At 41.6% G+C, this 27116-nt stretch overlaps 1 protein-coding gene and 1 long non-coding RNA gene across 4 annotated transcripts in view; both read right to left on the minus strand.

Moving 5' to 3' along the window:
- The window catches only part of LOC311586207, a 199933-nt gene that overhangs the window by 113761 nt on the left and 59056 nt on the right, over positions 1-27116 (minus strand). The gene's annotated exons all lie outside the window — the stretch shown is intronic.
- ATL3 (atlastin GTPase 3) overlaps positions 1-27116 on the minus strand; it is a 43604-nt gene that overhangs the window by 11826 nt on the left and 4662 nt on the right. For all 3 annotated transcript variants that reach the window (XM_084761058.1, XM_084761057.1, XM_084761059.1), the window contains exons 2-8: positions 17917-18131; positions 17392-17535; positions 11118-11222; positions 9649-9699; positions 8266-8322; positions 7912-8004; positions 6929-7067 (exon numbers count right to left, since the gene is read on the minus strand). In XM_084761058.1, coding sequence (XP_084617184.1) covers positions 6929-7067; positions 7912-8004; positions 8266-8322; positions 9649-9699; positions 11118-11222; positions 17392-17535; positions 17917-18131 — 804 coding nt within the window. The remainder of the gene's footprint in view (positions 1-6928; positions 7068-7911; positions 8005-8265; positions 8323-9648; positions 9700-11117; positions 11223-17391; positions 17536-17916; positions 18132-27116) is intronic.

The raw sequence follows: 27116 nt of genomic DNA on the forward strand, positions 1-27116 counted from the left end.
TAAGAATGAAAATGTGGGTTGGAGAGGGCTCAACAATAAAAAGCCCACCCATACCCATAAAATTAAAAAATAAAATATAAAAACAAAAATGCCAGGCACGGCAGCACACGCCTTTAATCCCAGCCCTCAGGAGACAGAGGCAAACAGATCTCTGTGAGTTCAAGACCAGCCTGGTTTACAAAGTGAGTCCAGGACAGCCAGGGCTACACAGAGAAACTCTGTCTCAAATAAATAAAAATAAAATCTAAAAAACTGTATTTTAAATCTTACACTGAAAAAAGTATAAAGTGGTGGACATACTACACTACTCTACAGAAACTTAGTTGTGTAAGTATGCACACATACTTGTTGTGTGTCCTAGATCAGGTTGGCCTGGAACTGACAGCGATCTACTTGCCTCTGTCTCCCAAGTGCTGGGATTAAAGGCGTACACCACCATGCCCTGCTTCCTCTGTGAATTTTTAAAAAATTGTGTAAGTGTAAGAACACACATGTGGTTGGGCATGGTGGCGCAGGCCTTTAATCTCAGCATTTGGGAGGCAGAGGCAGGTGGATCTCTGTGAGTTCGAGGCCAGCCTGGTCTACAAACTAAGTCCAGGACAGCCAAGGCTACACAGAGAAACCCTGTCTCGAAAAACCAAAAACAAACAAACCAAGAACACACGTGTGCATTCATGTGTATATGTGCCACAGAGTGTGCATGGAAGTCAGAGTAGTAGTCACTCTCTTTTTACTATGTGAGTCTAAGGAACTGAACTCTGGTCATTAGACTTGGTAGCAACTGCCTTTATTCACTGAGCCATCATCTCTCCACTCCTCTTTGTAATCATAAGATCTTATCTATTTTTAAACTTTTTTTTTATGGTTTCAACTTTCATCACACTGAAGGACTTTCAAAAACACAAGGTGGTGGACAAGCAGGGTGCAGATGCCAAGATTTACAGATCTCAGACTACGTATGTCTCTACTAAAGCTATTCTAAAATCATAAAAGAACTGCCTCGTATCAGTGGAGATCAGTCTCTCAGTCATAAGACTGAGCCCTAGTGTGTTTGGTTAAAGGGACACTGAAATAGATGCTATAGTGATCTCCCTGCAGCAGTGAATGGTTTTTTTATGCAGATGACACAGTCACTCTGCATTTGATGAAACAAAGTCACAAAAAAGGTAACTAATCCTCTACAAGAAACAGCAGTTCTGCTTCTATGACACCAGAACTAAGTTTATTCTTGAGCAGAGACTGAACTGCAGCCAGCAAGCTTGGCAGCAGGCACCTTAACCGGCTAAACCACCTCCACATCAGTTCCATGTGGTGCCAGATATGGTGGCACCAGCATCTAGCAGGCTGAGGCCATCCCAGGCTTCCTAGAAAGTTTAAGGCCAGTTTGGGTTTTGTATTTCAAGACGCTGTCTCCAAAACCTTTAAAAACCTGTGTGGCTCTCAAGCCAGTCCTAAGCAAATATTTACAAGTCTTCTGGTTTTCTCAATTAGGAATTTATTCTTCATGGAAACTCTTTAATAAAACCATGCCTCAAGGCACATGCTGGAAATCCCAGTACTTAGGAGGCTGAGGCAGAAGGACTGAGTTCAAGGTCATCACATGAGCTATTATAATGACCTCTAGGCCACTCTAGGACACAGCAAGACATCGTCTCTAAAAAGAAACAGGCACACTATGCCTCGGTGGGTAAAGGGGGCTTGGCTATGCAAGTCTAATGACCTGAGTTTGATCCCTGGATCCCACAAAGGGTGGAAGAGAATCACCTTCCCATAAAGCTGTTCTCTGACCTCAACAAACAAGTAGTGGCATGCCCACAATCATAAAAAATAAAAATACAATAAAAACCCCTTCAACCTTAAAAGCTTCTCCAAAATTATAAAATATTCAATTATAAATCTAAAAGTACAGTCATGTTTTACTTAGCAATGAGATGAAGTGTAAGAACTGTGCCATCAGTTAAGTTCCTCACTGTGCTAACACTGTCTAGTGAGTGCGTAAAAACAAATCTACACAGGGCAAAATATGACACATGTGGGCTTGATAATCCCTGGGGCCATTTCATACAAAAGCTAATATTGATTGAAAATTATACAGTACTTGACTATAATGTAGCTCCTTAAACACACACAGATTTTGAAATTGAGGTTAAAATGGAAAATTATACTTTTAAGTGTTTTCATTTTTACAAGTACTTGTAAAACTAAGCATGGTGATACTAATCTGTAATCTTAGCACTGGGATGAACAAAACAGGAGAAGAGCAGGTTCAAGGCTAGCCTATGGCAGATAGCCAGTTTGAGGTTAGCAAAGGCTACAAGACAAGCAAGGCCCTATCTCAAACAATACAGTTACTATTTTTGGATCAAAATCTTCTATTTAATAATTTTGGCCTGACTTCTCTGTATGTATCTAATCTTTTAGTAATTGCTTTAAAACAAAACACAAGGTCTCTTCTGTGTGGCCCATGCTGGCCTAAAATTGGATACCTCTGCCTCCTAGTACTGGGAGTACAGATGTGCACCACATACACACCTGCCTAGACCGAACTTTAATACTGTTTAACATATGATAAATCAAACAGTTCCAAATAAGCACACATTTAGTTTTAAGTTATCCCTTATTATAATAGTGCTACAAGATATATAACCTTGAACATAATTTTTAAACATTTGGGATTAACTCCTAAAAACAGAATACTAGATCTAAGAACAAAACATTAATTTTTTGTTTGTTTGTTTGTTTTGTTTTTCGAGACAGGGCTTCTCTGTGTAGCCTTGGCTGTCCTGGCCTCTCTCTGTAGACCAGGCTGGCCTCGAACTCACAGCGATCCGCCTGCCTCTGCCTCCCGAGTGCTGGGATTAAAGGCGTGCGCCACCACACCTGGCTCAAAACATTTCAATTTTTGATACTACCAAATTACTATGCATAAAAGCTGTAACATGGTCAGGCAGTGGTGGAGTGCATCTTTAATCTCAGCACTCAGGAGGCAGAGGCAGGCAGATCTCTGTGAGTTTGACACCAGCCTGGTCTACAGGGTGAGTTCCAGGACTCAGAGCTATACAGAGAAATCTTGTCTTGAGGAAAAAACCTTAACATACTAACATATTTGTGGTTTTGAATTTTTTGGTTTTGGTTTTTGGAGACAGTGTTTCTCTGTGTAGCCTTGGCTGTCCTACACTTGCCTTGTAGACCAGGCTGGCCTCGAACTCACAGATACACATGTACCTCTGTCTCCCTGAGAGCTGGGATTACAGGAGTGGGCCACCGCGCCTGGCTAACATATTTGTGTCTTTCTGATTGTTGTAATGGTTCATATATTTTCAATAACTTCAGTTTTGGAATTTGGTTGCTTTGTGATTTTTTGCTCAATGCTGAGGATCACACTCAGAGCTTAGACATGCTAGGGAAGCCTCAATTATACATTTTTCTAGCCCTTCTTGGACTACATAGTAAGGCCCTTTCTCAAAAAATAAATATATAGTTCCATCTTGAATGAGGGAACTAAATGGTTTTTAGTTGTGAGATTGGAGAGTGCTTAGCCTAAATTTGCTGTTTTATAACAGCATTAAACAACACACTTACTGTTTAGTGACTAAACCATCTGCAAACTGTGTGAACAGTAGAGTAAATGCTGCTGCCTCCCCAAACGTACATCCATCTGTAACCTCAAAATGTGACCTTACTTGGAAGGTGCCCCAGCAAATGTGATTCACTAGAAGGAGGACCTACAGTGGCTGAGGGGCCTTAAATCCAGAATGATGCACTGCTAGGAAGAAGGTACAAAGAAGGCACATATGACAACAAACAAATTAAGAGTGGCACAGACAGAGCCAGTGAATCCCAAGGATTGCTATCACTTCCCAGGGACCAGGAGAAAGGCACGGGATAGATCCTCCTCAGAGCCCCTGGAGGGAACCAGCCATACTTCAAACGCCTGGCCTTCTGAACTGTAAAGGAATAAATCTCGTGTATATATATATAATTAATGTATGCAGTGCTGTGGCTGCATGTACACCTGCAGGCCAGAAGAGGGCATCAGATCACATTAGAGATGATTGTGAGCCACCATGTGGTTGCTGGGAATTGAACTCAGGACCTCTGGAAGAGCAGTCAGTCTGAGCCATCTCTCCAGCCCAAATCTCTTGTCTTAAACTGCCCAGCTTGTAGCTACTTGTTAAAAGCAACCACAGGAATGCAAACATGCATCCCAGTAATGACACACCCTCAAGTCACAACTTTTAAAACTCCTACTTTCTAAATAAAATGCTAAAATGAACAGAGTTTCAAAACAGAAGGCCTTGAAATATCAAAATGAAAACGCCTTCAGTAGAAAGGATGCCATTTTTCTATGGTAACCTGAGCTCACCATGAGAAAAGTGAACTCTGATCCATAGCCCTAAACTCACCTACTGAAAAGTATCCAAGCTGGGAGCAGTAGAACATGACCGTAATCCCAGCACTTAGAAAGTGGAAACAGAACTGCCCCAAGTTCACAGCTAGCCTGGTCTACATATCAACTCCCAGGTAAGCCAGGGCTAACCAGCAAGAACTCAATGCAAAACAAACAAAAGTCCAACAGTTTAGATTTTGTTAAAAAAAAAAAAAAGTGCCATAACCCTTAAAGAACATTACCAGCTGGCATAGTGGCACATACTTTGATTAAGTAAGGAGGAAGAGGCAGGAAGATAAGTTCAGAGTTACCTTTGGCTACCAAGGGAGTTTGAGGCCAGCCTGGGCTAGATGACATACTGGCCCTCCAAAAAAAAAAAAAAAAGGAAAAAAATAATACATACATACATACACACACACACACACACACAAGAATGCACTTAACTTTTTAAACTTTCTCTCCCAGTTCTTTTTTTTTAATATATTTTAAGATTTATTTTTTTATGTATACAGTGCTCTGCCTACATGTATGTACACCTGCATAACAGAAGAGGCCATTAGATCACATTACAGATGGCTGTGAGCCACCATGTGGTTGCTGTGAATTGACCTCAGGACCTCTGGAAGAGCAGTTAGTGCTCTTAACCTCTGAGCCATCTCTCCAGCCCTCTCTCCCAGTTCTTTAGGTAACAGGTTCTAGCTACTCTGCTTACCTAAGCAGACATGTCTACCAAATCCAGGCCTTGTTCTTAAATCCTCAATCCAGGAATACAAGATCTCAGAGTATCCCCTTCAGGGAAGCTGCCAATTGCTTAAAAGATCACGCAAGTGTCAAACAGAAGGTAAAGTCTACGCCACTCAAATTCAGAATGTTTCACAGCATTTTGACCAGATGATCTGCGAACCTTTTTAAAAGATTTATGCGAGAGAGAGAGAGAGAGAGAGAGAGAGAGAGAGAGAGAGAGAGTGTGTGTGTGTGTGTGTGTGTAGTAAGAGAGAATAATTAAGAGCACTGCACTTGCAGAGAATTCCAGTTTCATTCCCAGCACCCACATGATGGCTCAAAACCACCTGTAACTCCAGTTCCAAAGGATCAGACATCCTCCTCTGGCCTTTGCCAGCAATGCACATATGCAGTACACAGATGCATAAGCTGGCAAAACACCCATATACATTAAATAAAAAAATAGGTCTTTGAGAAGAAAAGAGATGGCTCCGCAGCTCGGCATCTTTGTTGCCCTTGCAGAGGCCCCAGGTTCAACTCTCAGCATCCACATGCAGGCTCACGACAATCAGTAACTCCAGTTCCAGGGGATCCAGCACACTTTTCGGAGCTCTGCAGGCACTAGGCACACACATGGCATACATTCATACAAGCAGGCAAAACACTCATACATATACAATAAATCTAAAATAAATCCCATTTTATGTGCATATATATAGGGCAACATGTACATATGTGCACTAGGTTCATGCCAGTACCCAGGGAGGCCAGAAGGCATCAGATGCCCTGAAACTGCAGTGCAGACATTTAATGTGTGTGCTGCGAGCAGAATCCAAGAGTACTCTTAACTACTGAATTATCTCTCTAGCCTCATGTCTGTACATCCTGACTTAGACAAAAATATATTGCTCTTCTTAGAGCAATTAAATCAAACAACATTATTTACTGAGACTATTTTTAAAATGCAAGTGGCCCTGGTAACTCAACAAGTACATATTCTCTAAAGACTTCCTCCAAACAACAATGAACTTCTATTTCATGGTGTGGGCTTTAAGGTACCAGAACCCGGATGTGAACCTCTGCCACACCGCTTTTAGCTGAGCACTTTGAGTGAGTTGCTTAACTTTCCTCATTTTTGCCAACTTCCTCATGTTGAGATAAAGAAAATGATGCAACTTCATGGAATTACTGTGAGCTTAGTATGTAGAGCACTTTGCACAACACTGGGAACCCAACTGCACTGCAAAGCTGGCAGCTACTATTATCAATGTTTTAGAGAAAATTAAGAGGCTCAGAAAAGCCTATAAACAAACCGCCTAACAGGTATAAACTGTGGGCCAGCCATTAGGTGACTCAAGGCCTCCAAGAAAAAGCAACAAAAATAAGATAATGGTACCCAAGCCTCCCAACTCTGATTCTCTAACCAACCATAGACCCAGCACTTCCTGACATTGCATCAGGTTTTGCTAAAAGCACAAATAAGTAATTTGGCTATGTATATGGTACTTTTTATTGGATGTCTTAGGTTTCAGGCTTCCTTTGTTTAGCACTTTCATCTCTTATAAAGCAGGAACCATGTTTCTTAGAAAGATTCCTGAAGAACAACATCACCTCCTTCTCAGTTGGTGAAACAGACAAAATACTTCTGACGGCCATATTAAGCCAGGAGCAAATTCTAAGCTAGACTAACACTATTCTTCTGTGGAGACCACATTCACTCTCAGAACATAATTGTTCAGAACTCATAATTGACTCTTACTGCTCTATGGAGTTGCAAAGATCAAGTCATGTACAACAGCAATGTCTGCAACACACCTTTCAATTTCCCATCAAAGTCAGGGCTTGTGGCCACCTGGAGCCCTGGATGTGGTAAGAGAAAACAGGTGACATCGGAGAAACATGAGTGAATATGATTTCGAACGTTCTGAATTTCTTCATGCTGATGTTCCTTCACCTGCCAAGGAAAATCAAGTTTAGCAGCCGAAGACAATATTTTCCCCATTGACAGCCCCTAGCATAAAGACAGAGAAGACAACCCCACTGACGAATCAGAGAGACCAATGGGAAGATCCAGGACCCCAAAAGCAGTAAGTGCATCAATGTGTACTAGGCTCCCATAGCTGACAGCAGGTACCAAAAATTTGGTTTTCAGAAGCACTACACAACACTCAAGAACAGAAGCCTTGTGGGCCAGAAGGAGGGTCCAATAAGCTGGCAGTGACTGACAAAGGCCTCCTGTGCTTCGGTTTTAGAGAACAGGCTAGACGTGTTTATATATACGCCAAAGCAAATAATACTGAATAAGAACAGAACTACTATTCTGCTTGACATTCTAAAGGCATATGTAGAATCTGATTCAAAATAACATCTGGAAATTGTAATTCTAATGGCCTTTTGTTCAGAGTTCCTCTCCACAGTACCTGTATATTATATACCCAGGTGCTTCAATTTTATCATGAAAAATTTATTCTAGGGCTAGAAAGATGGCTCAGCAGGTAAAAATATTTGCCACCAAGTCTGCTGACCTGAGTTTGATCCCTGAGACCCACCTTGTGAAAAGAGAGCACTAATTCCCACAAGCTGTCCTCTGACTTTCACATAAGTACTGAAGCACTTGCTTCTTTCTCTATCACACACACATTAATACATGTAATTTAAAAATTTTTAAACAAAAAATATTATGCTAATATTTATAAAAATTTAAGAGTATCACTTTTAATAAAATGCTTTAAATACAATATTCATAAGCAAAGAAAAAAGTTAGTACCTTTAGAAAGTTATTCAGATTTCCCACTTACCTGTAAACGCTTATCCAAAAATGCCATTCCTCCTTGCAGTCCATAGCTATATTCATAAGGGAAACTCCAGTCTCGAACCAAAAACATCAGTGTCTGTATGACAGAGCAGAACAGAGTTACAACACTGTGTAAGTGCATGTTCAAGACTAACTACCATTAGTACTCTATTACTTTCTGCTGGTCCTTCCAAAGGGGGCAAGGGCAGAGTGAAGAAGACCAGTGTGAGGAAAATAAATAGATTCAGTCTCAAAATAAAAACAAACTGTAGCTTACAGGTACAGATCTGAGCTGTAAGCTGCACGTCGTTGAACTATGAACTAAACAAAGACATGAATGACATTCATAGTGCTTTACCTGGAAGGGCTTCTGGAAAATTTCATCCATTGCCAGACGACCATACTCTGTGAAGAGCTTTAAAATAGAAGAGTTAGTGGCTTATAGAGCAACTTTATTTAGAAGAGTTTTATGGCATTCTTTTGCAAAATATTTGGGAACTAGTGAGATTTTTCAGTGCTTAAGAGCACTTGTTCTTCTAGAGGACCTGGGTTCAATTCCTAACACCCACATGGAGGCTCAGGAACTCCAGTTCCAGGGTATCCAACACCAGGCACATTTATATATTCAGTAAAAACACTCATACACATAACATAAATCTTTAAAAAAATCAAAATATTAACTTGGCTAGGTGTGGTAACCTTTAATCACCATGAGCATTTGTTAGTCACTATGAGCACAGAGAGCAAGTGTCCTTTTCTGGCCCCCCCACAACAAGTGGGGGAGGGGGAAGCAGAGACCGAAAAAATAAAACATTCTCTTAGTAGACTCCTTAAACAGCTGAGAAATGAAAAACTGAGTTCCTTGCAAGAAGGAAGGGGGAGTAGGACTGACAACTAAAGAAATGTTTGGAAATCTGCCTCTAGGTCTCTACTCTCACAAGAGCAGTGTGCACAGTCTTAATAACAGCAAAAAAATCAAGCCTTGAGGCTGAGGAAATACATCATCAACCCAAATTCAATCCCACTACTCATAGCAATCCTGTCTCAAAATACAAGTTAATAAACAAATAAATTTATGAGAAATACATACTTGCAGCTGCTACTTTTATTTCTTTTATTTTTATGTGTATGTTTTTGCTGTGTTTGTGTAATGTGTGTGTTGTATGTATATGCATATGCACGTGACTGAGCATATATACACACGGGTGGATGTGAGATGTATATGCATATTGTGGCAGGTGTGAGACCAGGGGATACTGTCAGGTGTCTTCTATACCTTTCAAGCTTAGTTTATGAGACAGTGTCTCTCACTGAATCTGGAGCTAGCCAACTGCCTAGACTACTGGTCAGTAGGCTCCAAGAGCCTGCTATTTCTACCTCTCCAGCACTGGGGTTAGCAGACCACCATGCTATAACTCACTATGTAGACTTACAAAAATCTACATGCCTCTACTTCTTGAGTGCTGTGATAAAAAGCATGCGCCAGCACACCTGGTTGTTCACTTTATGTGAGTGCTGGAGATTCAAACTCAGCACTCAAGCTGTTGCAACAAGTACTGCAACACCTAAGCACCTCTTCCCAGTACCCACCGCCTTTTTCTCCCGTCTCTCCTCCACTCTGCTCTCCTTCCTGTACTCAGACAGGCCCCACTTCTTCTTTCATGTCTATATTTCATACAGGATAGCAAATATGTGATATTTTTATCTTTTACCCACTATTCCCATTGCCCTTTCTTGTTACCTGTAGCTGCTGAAGATCATCTTCCTGAATGTTCTGGGATAAATTGTAAATCTAGAAAACAAAATCAAGATTGATAGCACTCTGGCTTACCCCAGACAAGTCCCAAATAAGCTTAGCGCTAGATGGAGCTTTGTACAATTGAGGCTTTGCATTTAAGCATATGAGGAAGATTTTATATATATATATATACACACACACATATATACATACATACATACATACATACATACATACATACATATACTGACTACTGAATGTATTATTTATCTTTTGGAAAAAGTAAGAATATAAGATTAAAATCACAAAATTCCTTCTTTGTAGATTCAGTTTAAGAGGTTTAGATTTTTCTTGAAATACTTTGTACATAACTATATAAGTAGAAAAAAAAGTAACTTCTTTTGTGCTTGTAAGAGCTTAAGTTATGTGTGTAGTTTGTGCTGGTTAAATTTTGACAACTTGACACCATCATGAAGTCACCTGGAAAACCAGAAACCTGAACTGAATAATTTCCTCAATCAGATTGTCTTGTAGCTATAACTGGAAGAGATTTTTTTTTCTTTCCTTTTAAAATTTATTATTTTATTTATGTGTGTGGGTACTTTGCCTGCATGCACGCTATGTGCACCACATGCATGCCTGGTGCCATGGATCACCTGGAACTGGAGTTACAGACAGTTATGAGCTGCATGCAGGTGCTGGGAATTAAACCAGGTTCTCTAGAGGAGCAGCCAGTGCTCTTAACCACTGAGCCACGGAAGAGACTTTCTTGATTGGTGACTGATGTGGGAGAGTCCATCCCACTGAAAGTGGCACCACACCTAGACAGGTAGGCCTGAACTATATATATGTACAGATATTTATAGATATAGATATAGATACATACACATACTAGTTAAGCATGAACAGAAAGAGCCAGTAAGCAACATTCTCTAGGGTTCCTGTCTCCAGATCCCTGCCTTGAGTTCTTGCCTTGACTTCCTTCAATAATGGATCATGATCTATCAGTGTAAGCCAAATAAACCTTTTCTTCCCCAAGTTGGTTTTAATCACAGTTGTTTATCACAGCCACAGAAAAGCAAACTAGAACATAGTCTAAAAAGGACATTTATAGACAGAGGATGGTGGCACATACCTTTAATCCCAGAACTGTGGAGGCAGAAGCAGGTAGATCTATGTGAGTTCAAGGCTAGCCTGGTTTACAGAGTGAGTTCTAAGACAGCCAAGGCTACACAGAGAAACAAATAATTTGTCTTGAAAAACAAATAAAGCAAAATAAAACGAAACAAAAATCCCACTCATATACAACCACAAGAAGTGCATTATTAACAGAAAATAACTAACAGACTACAGAGCTCAATATAATAGTTGCCTAGCACTGTCAAGATCCTAGGGCCAATCCCCAGAAGGAGGGGGAAAGGGAGGGAAAGGGGGAAGGTGGGAAAAAGGACGGGAGCTGAGGAGAATATTACCTGAACAGAACTAGTCATGGTGCTTAAAGCAAAGATGGTAGCACAATCTTTCACAGTTGACTGACTGTCAAATGCCCCCTGGGTATCCATCAGAACAACTGCAACCTAAAAAAACGAGAAAGAAAGGAAAAATAAAGAGGAGAATGCGAAGAATAAATCAAAAGTACAGAGCTGGCCCCGGTATCCTGTAATCCCAGCACTTGAAAAGCTGAGGCAAGAGGACAGCCATATGTTCAAGGTCAGCCTGGACCACATAAGAAGTCCAGCATGGCTACAGAATAACATCCTTTCTCAAAAACCAAAAGGAAATTTTGAAAGTAGCATTTACATAAGCCACCCAACACCTGCTTGTAGGTTCTATCAGAAAAATGCAATTAGGTGCCTTGGTTTGATAACAGTACTTCACTGGGGAGTATCTTCTTTGACCTGGTGAGATGCTGTAAAACACAGGCACATGAAGCAACACGAAGAAAAATAAATTTAAGCCAGGCATGGTGGCATACGCCTTCAATCCCCACACTCGGGAGGCACAGGCAGGCAGACTGATTTGAGTTCGAGGCCAGCCTGGTCAAGTCCAGGACAGCCAAGGCTACAATAAGAAACCTTGTCTCGAAACAAACAAACAAACAAAACAAAACAAAAAAAGGATAAAATTATCCCAAAGGAAACCGTCAATGTCATAGCCAGCCACTTATATCTCACTACCCACAAGCATTTCATGTTTTGACAGTTTTTTAAATTAAATCCTAAAATACTTACTTATTGGAAATGTAAACTGGAAGAACCACTATGGAAATCAGTGGCTTAAAAATTAAAAATAGAATTCCCATCTGATTCAGCTACACCACCGCATGCATACCAGAAGACTCCATATGCTACCACAGAGACGCGTGCTCATCCATGTCTACTGCTTCTCTAGTCACAATAAGAAAATGAATCACAGGGCTGGAGAGATGGCTCAGCGCTTAAGAGCTCTGTCTGCTCTTCCAAAGGTCCTGAGTTCAATTCCCAGCAACCACATGGTGGCTCATAACCATCTATAATGTGATCTGTTACCCTCTTCTGGTGTGCAGATGTACATGCAGGCAAAACATTGTATACATAATAAATAAACAAATCTTTAAAAAAAGAAAGAAAGAAAGAAAGAAAAGAAAATGAATCATAGCCAGGCGGTGGTGGGCGCACGCCTTTAATCCCAGCACTCCGGAGGCAGAGGCAGGCGGATCACTGTAAGTTCGAGGCCAGCCTGGTCTACAAAGTTAGTCCAGGACAGCCAAGGCTACACAGAGAAACCTTGTCTCGAAAAACAAACAAACAAACAAAAAAAAAAAAAAAAAGAATCACCCTAGATGATAAATGAATTAAAATGTGGTACATGTAAACAAAAGAATTTTATTCAGCCATAAAGAGCAATGAAATTCCCAGAAAAGTGGATGGGAATGAAAAGTGTACTAACAAGGTGACTCAGGCTCAGAAAGACAAGCACCATGTTTTGTTTCATATACAGATGCCAGCTTCTAATTATTTATATAAGCATTATTATGTGGGTGAATGTTTGGACCCACAAGAGTGGGAAAGGGAGGCCTTGAGAGAGGTGAGTTAGCAGAAGGCTCATGACCTGAAAGTAGAAGGGGCAACACTGGGGCTGACGTGATCTGAATGGGAGTGGGGACAAAGCGGAGGGGGCGAGGGGAAGGGCCAACCAACACCAAGTACGTAGGAAAATCACAAGGAAACCTGCTGCTTTGTTGTTTTATTTTGTTTGGTTTGGCTTTTTGAGACAGGGTTTCTCTCTGTAGCCTTGGCTGTCCTGGACTCCATCCACAGATCAAGCTGGCCTTGAACTCACTTCCCTGCTTCCCTGAGTTCTGGGATTAAAGGTGTACATCACCACACCTGGCTAATCTGCTATCTGTAAGATAATTTACAAAGATAAGTCAGGGACTAGAAAGACAGTTCAGTAGTTAAGAGCATTTGCTACTCTTCCAGAGGACCTGGGTTCAACTCCCAGCACCCACACAGCATCTCATAACAGTTGCACATGTGGTACAGACATACACATATGCAAAACACCAATACAGATAAAATGAAAAAATTTTTTAATTCTGGATTTGATTTGAACAGACATTATTCCAAAGAAGTACAAATGGCTCTTAAATACCTGAAAAAAATGTTCAATACCATTAGTCACTAGTAAATACAAATGAAAACCAATGACTTAGCACTTCATACCTACTAAGTTGTGTAGACATAAGGTTATTGTATAGTTTAAATTTTGATTTCCTGTCTAAATGTTATATAAACCCAGCTCCCCAACTGTCCTGTTATGTCAATAAGGCAGCTTACAACCAATCAATAGGCAGAGGAGAGAATAAGGCAGGACTTCCTGCCAGCCAGGGAAGAAGTTAGGAGAGGAAGCACTGATTGAGCCACAGAAAGTGGTCCAAGAAAATCAGTAGGAAGGAGCTGGAGATAAGGAAAACTACAAAGTGAAAGTATCATTAGGATGTTTGCTGGGAATGAGGCAAATTAGCATAGAGGGTTAAGAACAGACTTAAACTTCTCAGATGATGTTGTGAAGCCTTTTATAAGAGTCAATTATTTGTGTGATAGCTGAGTTAAGAAATAAACTAAGGGACTGGAGAGATGGCTCACAACCATCTATAGTGAGATCTGATGCCCCCTTCAGGCATGCAGGTATACATACATGCAGACAGAACACTGTATACTTAATAAATAAATCTTAAAAAAAAGAAAAAAAGAAATAAACTAAGAGAAACAAACACAGTTTTAGAAAAATAACTTCAACAAAGTTGGCTATTAAACACACACACACACACACAATGGAGCTGGAGAGGAGATGGCTTGGTCAGTAAAGCTCTTGCCTCACAGCATAAGGACCTGAGTTTGAGTCCCCAGAACCCATGTGAAATCCTGGACTTCAAGGTGTGCACTTCTAATCCCAACACTGGGGAGGCAGAGACATGAGAACCCCTGCGGCCCACTGGCCAAAAGTCTAGCCTAACTGGTAAGCCCCAGGCCAACGATACACTGTCTCAAAAGAGATAAATAAAATTCCTAAGGATGACACCAAAGGCTAAGGCTCTCCTCTGGCCTCAAACATATATACAAACACATATAAATACACATGCACCAACATAGGAATACACACACAAACACACCCACCCCACAGATGTCTCAAAACAAAAGGAGTAGGGACTATTCAGAGGTGTATACAGGCCATCAAATAAGCTAATACACATAAAAAGAACAAATAAGCCAAGCATATTGGACTCAGGAGGCTAAGGTAACAAATTGGAGACCAACTTTGGTTTAAAATCTAATCTTACACAAAAGGAAATGAAGGAAGGGAAAAGAAAAATAAAGAAAAAACAGTATCAGATGCTGGAAATATGTAGAAAATAAAGTCTCCTGCACTGCTAAAATATACACATAGGCTGGTAGAATTATCTTTAGAAGGTATTAGGCTTTTTTTTTTTAAGTTAGTCACAGGCTGGTGAGATGGCTCAATGGTTAAGAGCACTGGACGCTCTTCAGAGAACCTGAGTTTGAGTCCCAGCATCTACATTTCTGGCTCACAGCCATCCTTAAGCGCAGTTCAGGAGAGCTAATGCCCTCTTCTGGCCTCTGTAAGCACTGCATGCACATGGTGTACAGAAATAGATGTAGGCCTAACACCCATACATTTTTTTAAAAGTTTAAAAAGTAATAAAGAGGGCCTGAAGAGATGGCTCAGAGGTTAAGAGTGCTAGTTGCTCTTTCAAAGGTCCTGAGTTCAATTCCCAGCAACCATACGGTGGCTCACAACCATCTATAATGAGATCTGGTACCCTCCTCTGGCCGCAGGTGTTACATACAGGTAGAACACTGTATACATAATGAATAAGAAATCTTTTTTGTTTTTGTTTTTGCTTTTGTTTTTCGAGACAGGGTTTCTCTGTGTAGCCTTGGCTGTCCTGGACTCACTTTGTAGACCAGGCTGGCCTCAAACTCACAGCAATCCGCCTGCCTCTGCGTCCCGAGTGCTGGGATTAAAGGTGTGCGCCAATAGGTAAATCTTAAAATAATAATAAAATTAGTCACAGAGTTGCCATGTGACAGAGACACATGTACCATTTTTCCCAAGAAGCTCTTTTGTTGAAGACTTGGTCCTGAATCTAATATTAAGAAGTGACTATCATGTGAGGGCACTGCCCTCATCAAAGGTAGCCCACTGATGAGTTCATACTGAATGTGGAAGTGGTGGCTCAGGACATAACTCTGAAGCATGTGTTTGCCCTTCCTGTGGGTCTCCAACTTCCTGTCCACTGCAAAGTGAGCTGCTTTGCTCCACCATATGCTTCCACCACAACAGTCAACCTTACCTCATCACACGCCTCCTGTCATGCAGCTTAGCCTCAGGCCCCAGCAATAAACAGTTGAGACTGACATTTCAGAAGCTGTAACCAAAATAAATCTTTCCTCCCTTATGTTGTGTCTCAGGTATTTGTCACAGACACAAAAAGCAAACATATGGACAGACACAAGAGAGCTTCAATCTTAGGAAAACCTGCACATAGATGTTTATGGCAAGCAGTGTTTTTTGTTTTTATGTTTAGATGTGTTTATTTTATTATTTTGTGTATGTGAAGATTTTGTGTACCAGTGTTTTAGAGCACCCAGTCCTCTAAAAGAGCACCAACAAATGCTATTGAGCCACTGAACCAAGTATCCAAGCTCTGTTGTGTTTGTTCTAAGGGGAGAGGTCAGTGTAGACAGGGTCTCACACTACAGCTCAAGCCTGAAACTCAAGTCTCAGCTTCCCAAGTACTAGGATTACAGGCATGTCCTGGCAGCATTATTTATAATATACGAAAGGTATAAGCAACCTAAATATTCACAAACTATGAGTAAAAAAGTTACAGTATTTTCATATAATGGAATATTGTTCAGTCATGGAAGGGAGTGAAGAACTAATGAATGCTATAAGAGAATTAGGCTGAATGGAGGAGGCGAGACCCAAAAATCATCATTTCACTTGTATCATATGAATAGACAGCTCCATGGAGATGCTGAAGATGTAACTGTGAGGTAGAACATTTGCCTAGTACGTTCTAGGTTCAATTCCCAGTACCAGAAAAGACACGAAGGCAGGGAAAGGGAGAAGACAGACAGAAAGGGAGAGAGAGGAAGGTGAAGTGCAACCCACCTAGCTCCCCAACCAGGCTACACCTCCTACTGCTAACAATACTGGAGGCCTCTTTTGAAGTAATGAAATAAATATTCTGGAGTCAGATGGTGACGATGCCTGCTCAGCTTTGTGTATGTACTAAAAGCCAGTGAGCCAGACGCTTCTACAGGATGAACTGAATCATCAGTGCGATACGCCAACCGAGCAAAAGCTCCCTATACACATGTCTTAGGTAGGGAAATGAGACTGAAGAGGCCACAAGGGGCCCACCGGACTCTGAAGAGCAGAAGCCACATGTGTACTCAACACGGAGAAACAGCACACACTGACACAGTAAACTCACAGCACGCACTGACACAGTAAACTTCCAAACCACTTTTTCGTTTTTGAAACAGGGTCCCACACTTTACAACTCATCTGGCCTCAAATATGAGCCCATCTTCCTGCCCGGCCTCTAGAGGGTAGGGCTACAGGCACGTCACCACGCCAAGCTTGCTTATGTACACTTTCAGAAGTCCAGATGCCTTCTAAGTTGTGACCTAAGACTAGAGGTATGAACACCACATGCTGCTCTAATAGCTGCTTTCTTTTGTTTTACAACATTTTTTAAAAAACAGCAGAGTGGCTTTCATTAAAGGAATTCAAAGATGGAAGGGATGTTTGAGTCTGTAGTCAGTTTTACAAAGCAAACATTACTATAAAATGTAACTAACACCTCCCTGAGTCAGGCTTGTTATTTAGTAAAGGATCTAGATAAGTATGTAGGATCTGTTGTCAAAAAGCTCAACAGAAAATAAAAGCAATTACATTAGGAGATAGGAGTTAGCATGGACTTACGAGCATCAGAACTATGTTTTGATTGAATTAACACAGTATAAGTTAAAGTTCTCATCTAGAGCCAAGCAAGGTAGCGTGCACCTACGATCCCAGCACAATGGCAGCTGACGCAGGGTTCTCTGGATTCCAGGCCAGTCTGGCATACTTACCAAAACAACTCTACCTCAAGAAAAGAAAAGAAACATGTTTTCATTTGGTTATTCTGTTATAATGTCTAAGTCTTTTTCTTTTCTTTAACATCCTTACCTTTTTACCACCTGGCTTCTCCACAGTGAAAACTTCACTCCAAATCTGAATCCCAGTGGTTTCTGGGTCAGAGCCTCCTCGCCATGAAAATCCTGTCAGTGGTTCTTCTGGGTCTCCCAACCAGTTTGAATGACCGCCTTCCTTCTACAAGAGAAGCAAGATGTTCCATTACATCTTTGGTTTCACTTCCTGGGACACTGGGGATAAAATACAGGGCCTCACACATACTAGGCAAGCACTTTCCCACTATACTATATACATCGCACCAAATTTTTTTTTTTTTTTTAAAGTTTTTTGAGACAAGATTTCTCTGTGTAGCCTTGGCTGACCTGGACTCACTCTGTAGACCAGGCTGGCCTTCAACTCACAGCAATCTGCCTGCCTCTGCCTCCCGAGTGCTGGGATTAAAGGCGTGTGCTACCACTCCCAGCTCTCACCAAATCTTACGTACTTTTACACATCAAAGATAATTCATGAACATACTTTTCTCATTTTCTACTTTGAAATAAACTAAATCTTCCTTACCTGAGAATATAAGTATCGCAGCATAAAGTCCAGAATGAAGGACTTGCCCTTTCGAAAGGCACCAGCCACTGATACTACCACCACATCAAGATCTCGGATGTGGTCCTGCAGGAGGATGCTGGCCAAGGCTCTCTCTTCTAGCTCAAAGGAATGTTGCTCTTTCTGGACCAAAACAACCTGTACTGGACCAGGTTTTCCACTCTCCATGGCATCACCTATGGTCATTAGAGACAAAAAGAAATTAAGGTTGTTTTTTTTTTTTATTAGTTTGTTTTGTTTTTTTAGATAGGCTTCTCTGTGCAGGTCTGGCTGTCCTGAAACTCACTCTATAAACCAGGCTTACCTAGAACTCAGAGATCCGCCTGCCTCTGCTTCCCAAGTACTGGGATTAAAGGCATGCACACCACCACTCAGATGATGATGATGATGATGATGATGATGATGATGATGATAAATTTTACAAGGTGGAGAGATGGCTCAGAGGTTAAGAGCACTGCTTGCTCTTCCAGAGGTCCTGAGTTCAATTCCCAGCAACCACATTGTGGCTCACTGTCATCTACAATGAGATCTGGTGCCCTCTTCTGGTGTGTAGGTAAACACTGTATATATAATAATAAATAAATAAATCTTCAAAAAATAAATGTGGCAGTATACATCTTTAATACCGTCAGAAGGCAAAAGCAGACAGTGTTCTGTGAGTTTAAGGGCTACATAGTTGAGTTCCAGGTCAGCCTGGGCTACAGCACATATGGAAATCACAAGATAATTTTCAGAAACTGTCCTCTTTCCTTCCACCACTAGATCCAGGAATCCAACACAGGTATCTGACTTACATGACAAGTGCTTTTATCAGATGAGCTATCTCACTGACCCAAAAAACATTTTTTAAGAGGTAACGAACTCGCAGTGACCTGGATTCTATACAAAAGAATGGACTCCTGTCAAGTTGTCCTCTGACCTCTACATGCACACCATGGAACACACGCACCCACACACAAACAGACCAACAAATATAATTTAAAAATTTAAATAAAACAAAAAAGTAACAATAAGAGAATAAAAAGGCAAATCCCAGATCAGTGGCTCTTATCTGTAGTTTCCAAGAGGAGAGTCAAAAATATCACTTGGGGCTCACACACTTGAAAGAAGAATTATGAGCCAAGCAGTGGTGGCGCACGCCTTTAATCCCAGCTCAGAGGCAGGGGGATCACTGTGAGTTCGAGGCCAGCCTGGTCTACAAAGTGAGTCCAGGACAGTCAAGGCTACACAGAGAAACCCTGTCTCGAAAAACAAAAACAAAAGAAAAGAGTTATAACAACCTCCAAGATAGCCTGGGACACAGAATGATACCCTGTCTTAAACAATAAAAAAGACAAGTGCTGAAGATATGGCTCGGCTGTTAAGAGCCCTTGTTGCTCTTTCAGAGGACTTGGTTCACTTCCCAGCACCCACATGCCCTCTCACAACCATCTGTGACTCCAGTCCTGAGGATCCAAAACTCTGTTCTGATCTGAGTACCAGACACACATGTAGAGCACATACATATATGCAGGCAAAACACTCATACACATAAAATATAATAATCTTTTTAAGAGTAAAGCTTAAAAAAAAAAAAAAAGAACAGGCTGAGGAGATGGCTTAGAAGCTAAACTGCTTGAAGACCTAAGTTCAAATCCCCCTAGTATGGTATGGCAGCCTGTTTGTAATTCCACCCTTAGAAGGTAGATTCCCCAGAGCAAGCTGGCCAGCTAGACTAGCTATATCTCTGAGCTCTGGGTTTGATTAAGAGACCCTTACTCAACAAAGGTGGAAGAGTAATTGAGGATGATTGTCAACCTTGGGCCTCCAAGTATACCTGCCCATACACATGCAAACAAACACACATACCATAAATGGAGTCCATTATGTATCTCCAGCTGGCCTAAATCAAGATCCTCCTGCCTCAGCTTCCCACATGCTGAGATTAGAGGCATGTGCCACTATCTAGTTATCTTAACTGTTGCCACAGCAGCAGAAAAATCCAAAACCCAAAGATTTTTACTCTCATACAAAAGAATGGATGGAAATACATGCAGGGAAAACACCAATGCACATAAAGTAAATAAATCATTTGATGATGGGAAGCTAGCAGGTTACTTTTTAAAATAATTATAAGAGTTGCCATGGTCATTGGTGTCCTTGTTGTTGTCGTTTTGTTTTGTTTTTGTTTTTTCGAGACAGGGTTTCTCTGTGCAGCCTTGACTGTCCTAGACTCACTTTGTAGACCAGGCTGGCCTCGAACTCACGGACATCCGCCTGCCTCTGCCTCCCAGGTGCTGGGATTAAAGGCATGTGCCACCACAGCCCGCTGGTGTCCCTTTCATAGCAGTGGAAACCCTAAGACACCTTGCCTATCTCTCTGTGACTAGCATTCTGTGACTAACAAATGAAAACCTTTTGGAATCCATTAACTTAAAAGCTTCCACCAACCTAAAGCTAAAGAATGTCATCAGACAGCATCTGAGGCCTATGAAAAAGCTTTCCCTATCTTGTTGTACCTACCGCTCTGCTGTACCCACCAATGTTTTTGTTTTGTTTTGTTTTGTTTTGTTTTGCTTTTGTTTTTTCGAGACAGGGTTTAACCACCAATGTATTTTTAAATGCCCTTGATATTTTAAGTTATGTAAAACTACAAAACTTCATGAAACTGCTTCCACATTCCTTAGATTTAGGGTAGCCTAACTCTCTATATTCCTAGACCATGGTCACTCAAATATGGCTCCAGAACAAACCACCTCTTATTCTTCTTTAAGGTGAAAGCTGAGTTTTTGTGGTAACATCCCAATACTCTTGATTTCCTCCTCTTGTTATGTAACAGTGTTGGGTCTTGTGTTTATGCTTCTCTTCTCTCCTCTCTCCTCCTCTCTCTCTCTTTCTCTCTCTCTCTCTCTCTCTCTCTCTCTCTCTCTCTCTCTCTCTCTTCCCCCCTCCCTCCTCAAAGTAATTGGTTTCATTTGGCATTTGCATACATATATACTTATGCAACCAAAAAACTGACATCCTGAGTGCTCAGCTGTTGGCTGCTTATAGAACTCAGGACTACCAGCACAGTGGTGTCCCTACCCACAGTGGGCTGGGCCCTCTCCCATGACTCACCAATTAAGAAAATGCCCTACAGGCTGTGGACAGCCTAATCTTGGGGAGGCGTTTTCTCAATTGAGGCTCCTTCTTTTCTGGTGACTCTTGCTTGTGGCTGGATATTACTCAGGTTAGGGTCTTGTGACCCTCTTCACGCTGAAAATAGTCAACAAACCCAACTGGGACAATCATTTTGTAAGAGGCCAACAGCTGAGGCCTGCCTAGCATGCACAAAGCCGCTAGCAACACAACACTTCATAGGCTAAAAGCTAAGTTTCCATCCTGTAAGTCAAAACCTTTCACTATTCCCCGTACTATCCTGACAGTTCTCATCCTGCTGGTCAAATTCACTTGCACTGGTGTATCCACAGGGAGGAAGCTAGGGCTCCAGCCGTGTCTTAACTCCGCAACTTCAAGTGGATGACCTATGCAACCATGTATCCCAAGGCCTGAGATGCTTCTTGCTGTTGGTTCAGACTCCAATACTCAATTGCCCTTGTCTGAATCACCCACCCCACCCTCTTGAGTACTTGGTCTTATTTTTTAATTCTATTTCCTTTATTATTTGTGTGTGTGTGTGTGTGTGTGTGTGTGTGTGCAGGTGTGTGCGTGTATGTGTGCTTGTACTGATGTCTGAATGCATATGCAGACATCAGAGGAAAACTTACAGAAATTAGTCCTCTCTTCCCACCATGTAGGTCCCAGGAATTGAATTCAGGATAACAGGCTTAGCAGCCAGCATTTTTACCTGGGAGCTATCTCACCTGCCCTCTCATATAGTATGATAAAATGAAGAGAAGTAGACTCCAGCATCAAGACAGGGCAAGACCTAAATTTTGGCTTGCTCTATTCCAAAACATAAGTTCTATACGGGCAAGATTTTTTTTTGTCTTTTGTTCCATACTATGTCCTAAAAATTCCCAAAACATCAGACCAAAAAAAAAAAAGTGTGGCATAATCAAAGCCTATGACTTTGTCTCATTGTAACTCTAGAAAACATTACCATTTTGGTCTCCAAAACTTAATATCCAGCTGCAAGAAAGAGGAAGAATCAGAAGAATAGTTGATTCAAACCCAAACTATGGTACCATATCTGTTCAAGTCCAGGATGGCCTATACAGTGAGAAGCTGTCTCAAAAAAGGGGGGGGGGGGGGGCGGGGCGGGAACCTGAGCATAGGTTAGGTGCTCAATAAACAGTTTCCCTTCGCACATTCCTGTTTCCACTAAGATGTGTACATACTACTCCATTCATTACAATATTATCAGACTATAATTAAGAGTTATCAGGTTAGGGAAAGTGGCATATGCCAGCAATCCCAACGCTCAAAGGCAGAGGCAAGAGAATCAAGCTTCTTAGGCTAGCTTCAGAATCATAGGGAGACAAAAGATACCCTGGGCTACATGAGACTCTATTACCACCATCACCCAAAAAAATTCACAAATATAAAATTTAACAACCAGACTAGCAGCTATAACCTGGTAGGTGTCTTAGAACTAGGAAGGATTGAAGGTTTGAGGCAAATCTAGTCTACACAGAGCCCCTGTCGATCCCTCCTCTCTTGCAGGAGAAAAGGCAATTTATTCAAGACAAATCTTAGCATTCCTTCAGTCCCTTTGGCATCTCCTTGCAGAAGTTCTTTTCTTTCCCTGTGTGTGTGTGTGTGTGTGTGTGTGTGTGTGTGTGTGTGTGTGTTTTAAGGAGAAACAGAAGGTCTCAAATTCAGAATGTAGCCAAGGCCAATCTTGAACTCCTGATCTCTCTAGCTCCACCTCCCAAATGCTAGGGTTAAAGACAAGACCATTGTGGCCAGCCAGCTTCACAAGCTTTAGTTTGCACATTCAACTCTATGTTCAATTTTTAATTTTTTTCCTTTCCTTTTCTACCCTGTATTTTGATGATATAACTGCCCTACTCTCTAACCTCTGAGGTGACATGTACAAAGCACAGAGTCACTAGATGCTCCACTCACACTAGCAGGAGGGCTATGTGCCAACACCCTGACATGAAGGTCAGGGGACAAGCCCTTATTCCAGTTCTACCACTCAGCCTGTGTGCTCTGGCTGCTTTGCCTTCAGTCCCTTTCAAAACTTCCTGGTAGTAACATTTTACAAGTCTACACTTAGTATTTCAAAATGGTTCCCCTCAATTCCTCCATCTTGGTCAAGTCCTCTCCATTTTCCCAGCTTTATCTCCCTCTATGCAATATATTACCAAGTCTTATCACCATTTTTCCCTTTCATAACTGAAGTTTCTGCCTTAGCAAAGGTTATCTGGGGGTATTTTTATTTGAGCTTTTTGTTTTTAGACAGAGCCTTGCCCAAGCTCACTTCAAGCTCTCAATCTTGCTTCAGCCTCCAGAGTGCTGGCTTTACAGTGAAGGGATTACAGGCAAAGGTTGCCACGCAAATGGGCAATGTGCCACAACAGTAAGGAAGCACTAGAGCTTTGGCCCTGAATAAACCATTTCAGTTCCACGTCTCCATCTGTACTATAAAGTCAGGCAGAAGCCATTTGTTTAGCTCTAAAATCCAACCACTGCTTTTTTGTTGTGTTTGGGGTTGTTTTTTGAGACAGTGTCTCATACTGTAACTCAGGCTAGCCTAGAACTTATGCAAGCCTCCTGCCTTAGCCTCCCAAATGTCTGTTGGGATTACAGGCATGAGCCATCACCCCTGGCTTACCTCTCAACAATCTATCTACCGTTACATCCATATCAGTAATCATCTTAGCACGCTGAAAATCTTGAGCAATGAAAAAGCAGTCTAACAGCTTATGTGGACACTACAACCTTTTTCCTAGTTACTTATGAACTACTGACTTATCCTTCATTTTGGCACAATATAACTAATCCACACTTACCAAGAGGCTTACTAGACCTCTTCAAACAATCTCCCCAGTAAGCCACAGTCTATATATTCCCTGCACTAAAATGACAACCATTCACACTGAATGAAAAATGAAGTTAAAAGACTAAGAGGTAAAACTAAGAAAATTTCTAGACACAGATATTACAGCACTGAATCCTAGAACTACAGGCCTCAAAAACAAAGCCAGGAGTGGTGGTTCTCAACTTTAATCTCAGCACTCTGAAGGCATGGAGGCAGGAGGATCTCTGAGGCCAGCCTGGTCTCACAAGTTCCAGGCCACCCCAGACTGCATAGTAAGACCCTGTTCCAAAGCGGGATGAGGGGTCTGGGAAGCCTGGGAACGCAGCTCAGGACTGTGGCACACGCTTAGCACAAACAAGGGCCTGCATCTAATACCTAAACAAAAGCAATATGGCACAAGGCCTAGTGCTCCCCACCTTTGATGTCAGTCTCTGACTTGAAGGCCAGCCTGGTCTACATAGCAAGTTCCAGGACTATCAGAGAGACCTCCTTCTCTCTCTCTCTCTCTCCTCCCTCTCTCTCTCTCCTCTCCTCTCTCTCTCTCTCTCTCTCTCTCTCTCTCTCTCTCTCTCTCACACACACACACACACACACACACACACACACACACACACAGGGGTCTCTGTGTAGCCTTGGCTGTCCTGGACTTGTTTTGTAGACCAGGCTGGCCTCAAACTCAGAGCTCCACTTGCCTCTGCCTCCCCAAGTACTGGGATTACAGAGGTGTGCCACTCCCACCACGCCATAGTTGGTCTTTTCAATCTTACGAAAGAATACATAAAACCTAGTAAGTTCAACTATAAGGACAGTATTAGAGCAACTAGGGGTGTAGCTCAGTGGTAGAGTGCTTGCCTAACACGCACAGGGCTCTGGATTTGATCCCAAGCACCAAAAATATATAAACAGATACACACACAACAGCCAATTGGGTTTTTGGCCTATCTGTCTAGGACAGAAGATCATGTAGCCCAGGCTCTCTTTGAACTTCTGCATCCACTTCCTGAATATTGGGATCACCGGCCCAGCTTCATCTACCAACGGTGGTACATGCCCAGCCCCATAATGAGTAAGTTTAAGTGGCTCTCAAATATTTAAGAATACCATCTGAACAGAGATGTATTCAATGAAACTGATTAATTGAAAGCAGTTACCATTGCTACTTCAAAAAATTTTTAATTTAATGGATTAAACAATGTAGATCCAAGTTTGGCAACTTTGGCAACACTGACACTAGTGGCCAGATAATCCTTTGAGGAGAGAGGAGGTAATATGGACTACTTGACATTTAGCATCCTCTGTCCGTATGGTAGTATGTATGTATGTATGTATGTATGTATGTATGGTATGTCTGTAGGGTAGTAGTACCCATAAGACTGACATCCAAAAACACCTGCACACATCTTTTTTTTAAGACAGACGGATGTGAGCCAGGAGTAGTGGCGAACACCTTTAATCCCAGCACTCAGGAGGCAGAGGCAGGTGGATCACTGTGAGTTTCAGGCCAGCCTGGTCTACAAAGCAAGTACAGAACAGCCAAGGCTACGCAAAGAAATCCTGTCTTGAAAAACAAACAAACAACAACAAAGACACATGGACATAAAAATCATCTTCTGTTAAGAACCACCACCGAGGAACTAAAAGATGGCTCGGTAGCTAAGACACTTGTTGTTCTTGCAGTACTTGTGGTCTGGCTCCCAGCACCCACGTAGCAGCTCCTAACTGTCCCTAAGTCCATTTCCGTGCCTCCTTCTGCCCTCTCTGCAGGCACCAGGCACACACACAGTGCACATACATACATGCAGCCAAAACACTCATACACATAAATCTTTTAAAAAAGAAAAAAAAAACTTCTAAAAAAATTTAAAAGAACCACTGAAAACTCAGGACTCATCCTCACTGTCCAGAGGATTCTCAAAAGCTGTAAAAACATTTTACTGAGCAGACTATATGACTCACAGTGGAGTTATGACCTGAGTTTTCCAGTTCCCTTCTGAAATAACATAGTCTCTAAAGGGCAAAAGCAACACACCCAAGGAGGCATACCATTCCTTGCCTTGCCTTTGCTGGCAGTCTTAGAGCTCCTGATTTACAAAGCCAGAGGAAAAAAAATTACTGACAAAGGAAGTGTGCTAAGAAGCCCTCTCCTATCCAAATTGGATGCAGTTCTTTCTGGCTTCTATGTTGCACTTTAGCTTAAGGCAGTAAATGTGCAAGTAGATACAAAGAAAAGGTTGTTGAAAAGGTTGTTGCGGGGCTGGAGAGATGGCTCAGAGGTTAAGAGCACTGGCTGTTCTTCCAGAGGTCCTGAGTTCAATTCCCAGCAACCACATGGTGGCTCACAACCATCTTTAATGAGATCTGGTGCCTTCTTCTGGCCTGCAGGCACACATGGGAGCAGAGTACTGTATAAATAATAAACAAATAAAATCTTTAAAAAAAAAAAAAGAAAAGGTTGTTGCATGAAACTACTCAAACCCAAAAACTAGACTACTGGGGAAAATGTATATTCTCATTAAAGTATTTAGGAGGAAATTTTTTTCCCAATTCATTCACTATAGATAATCTCCGTGCACAAAGATGCTTAACAAAACCAACAGAAACACATCTAATGTTTCATGGGTTTATGACAACCAAGTCCCACTGAACAGTATTTAGGATTCAGACAGTCAAGAGGGCTCAGCAAGTAAAGGTGCTGCTTTCAAAGACCGCTGACCTGAGTCCCATCACTGGGGCCCAGAAGCAGAGAATTACAAAGCTGTCCTCCAACCTGCACATACATACAGGCCACAGCATAATCACCCACATGCATCGTGCATACACACACAATGATAATAATGATAATAATTTTTAACTAAAAAAAATTCAGAAACTATAAAGACAGGGCTAAATCTAAAACTTAAACCAAAAGTTGGGTGAGATGTCATGCAGTCACAGCTAATCAAAATGCTGAGACAGGGGCTGGTGAGATGGTTCAACAGTTAAACTGCTCTTCAAAAGGACCCAAGTTCAATCCCCAGCACTCGAGTGGCAGCTCACAATTGTCTATTACTCCAGTTCCTGGGGATCCAACACCCTCATGCACACCAGGCAAAACACCAATGTATATAAAATAAAAATAAGTTATCAAAATGCTGAGATGGGGATCACTTGAATCCAGAGTTCAAAGACAGCCTAGGCAGCACAGAGAGTCCTT

Source organism: Acomys minous, assembly GCF_964271855.1.
Source record: "Acomys minous genome assembly, chromosome: 2".
In the NCBI taxonomy this organism is placed as follows: Eukaryota; Metazoa; Chordata; class Mammalia; order Rodentia; family Muridae; genus Acomys; species Acomys minous.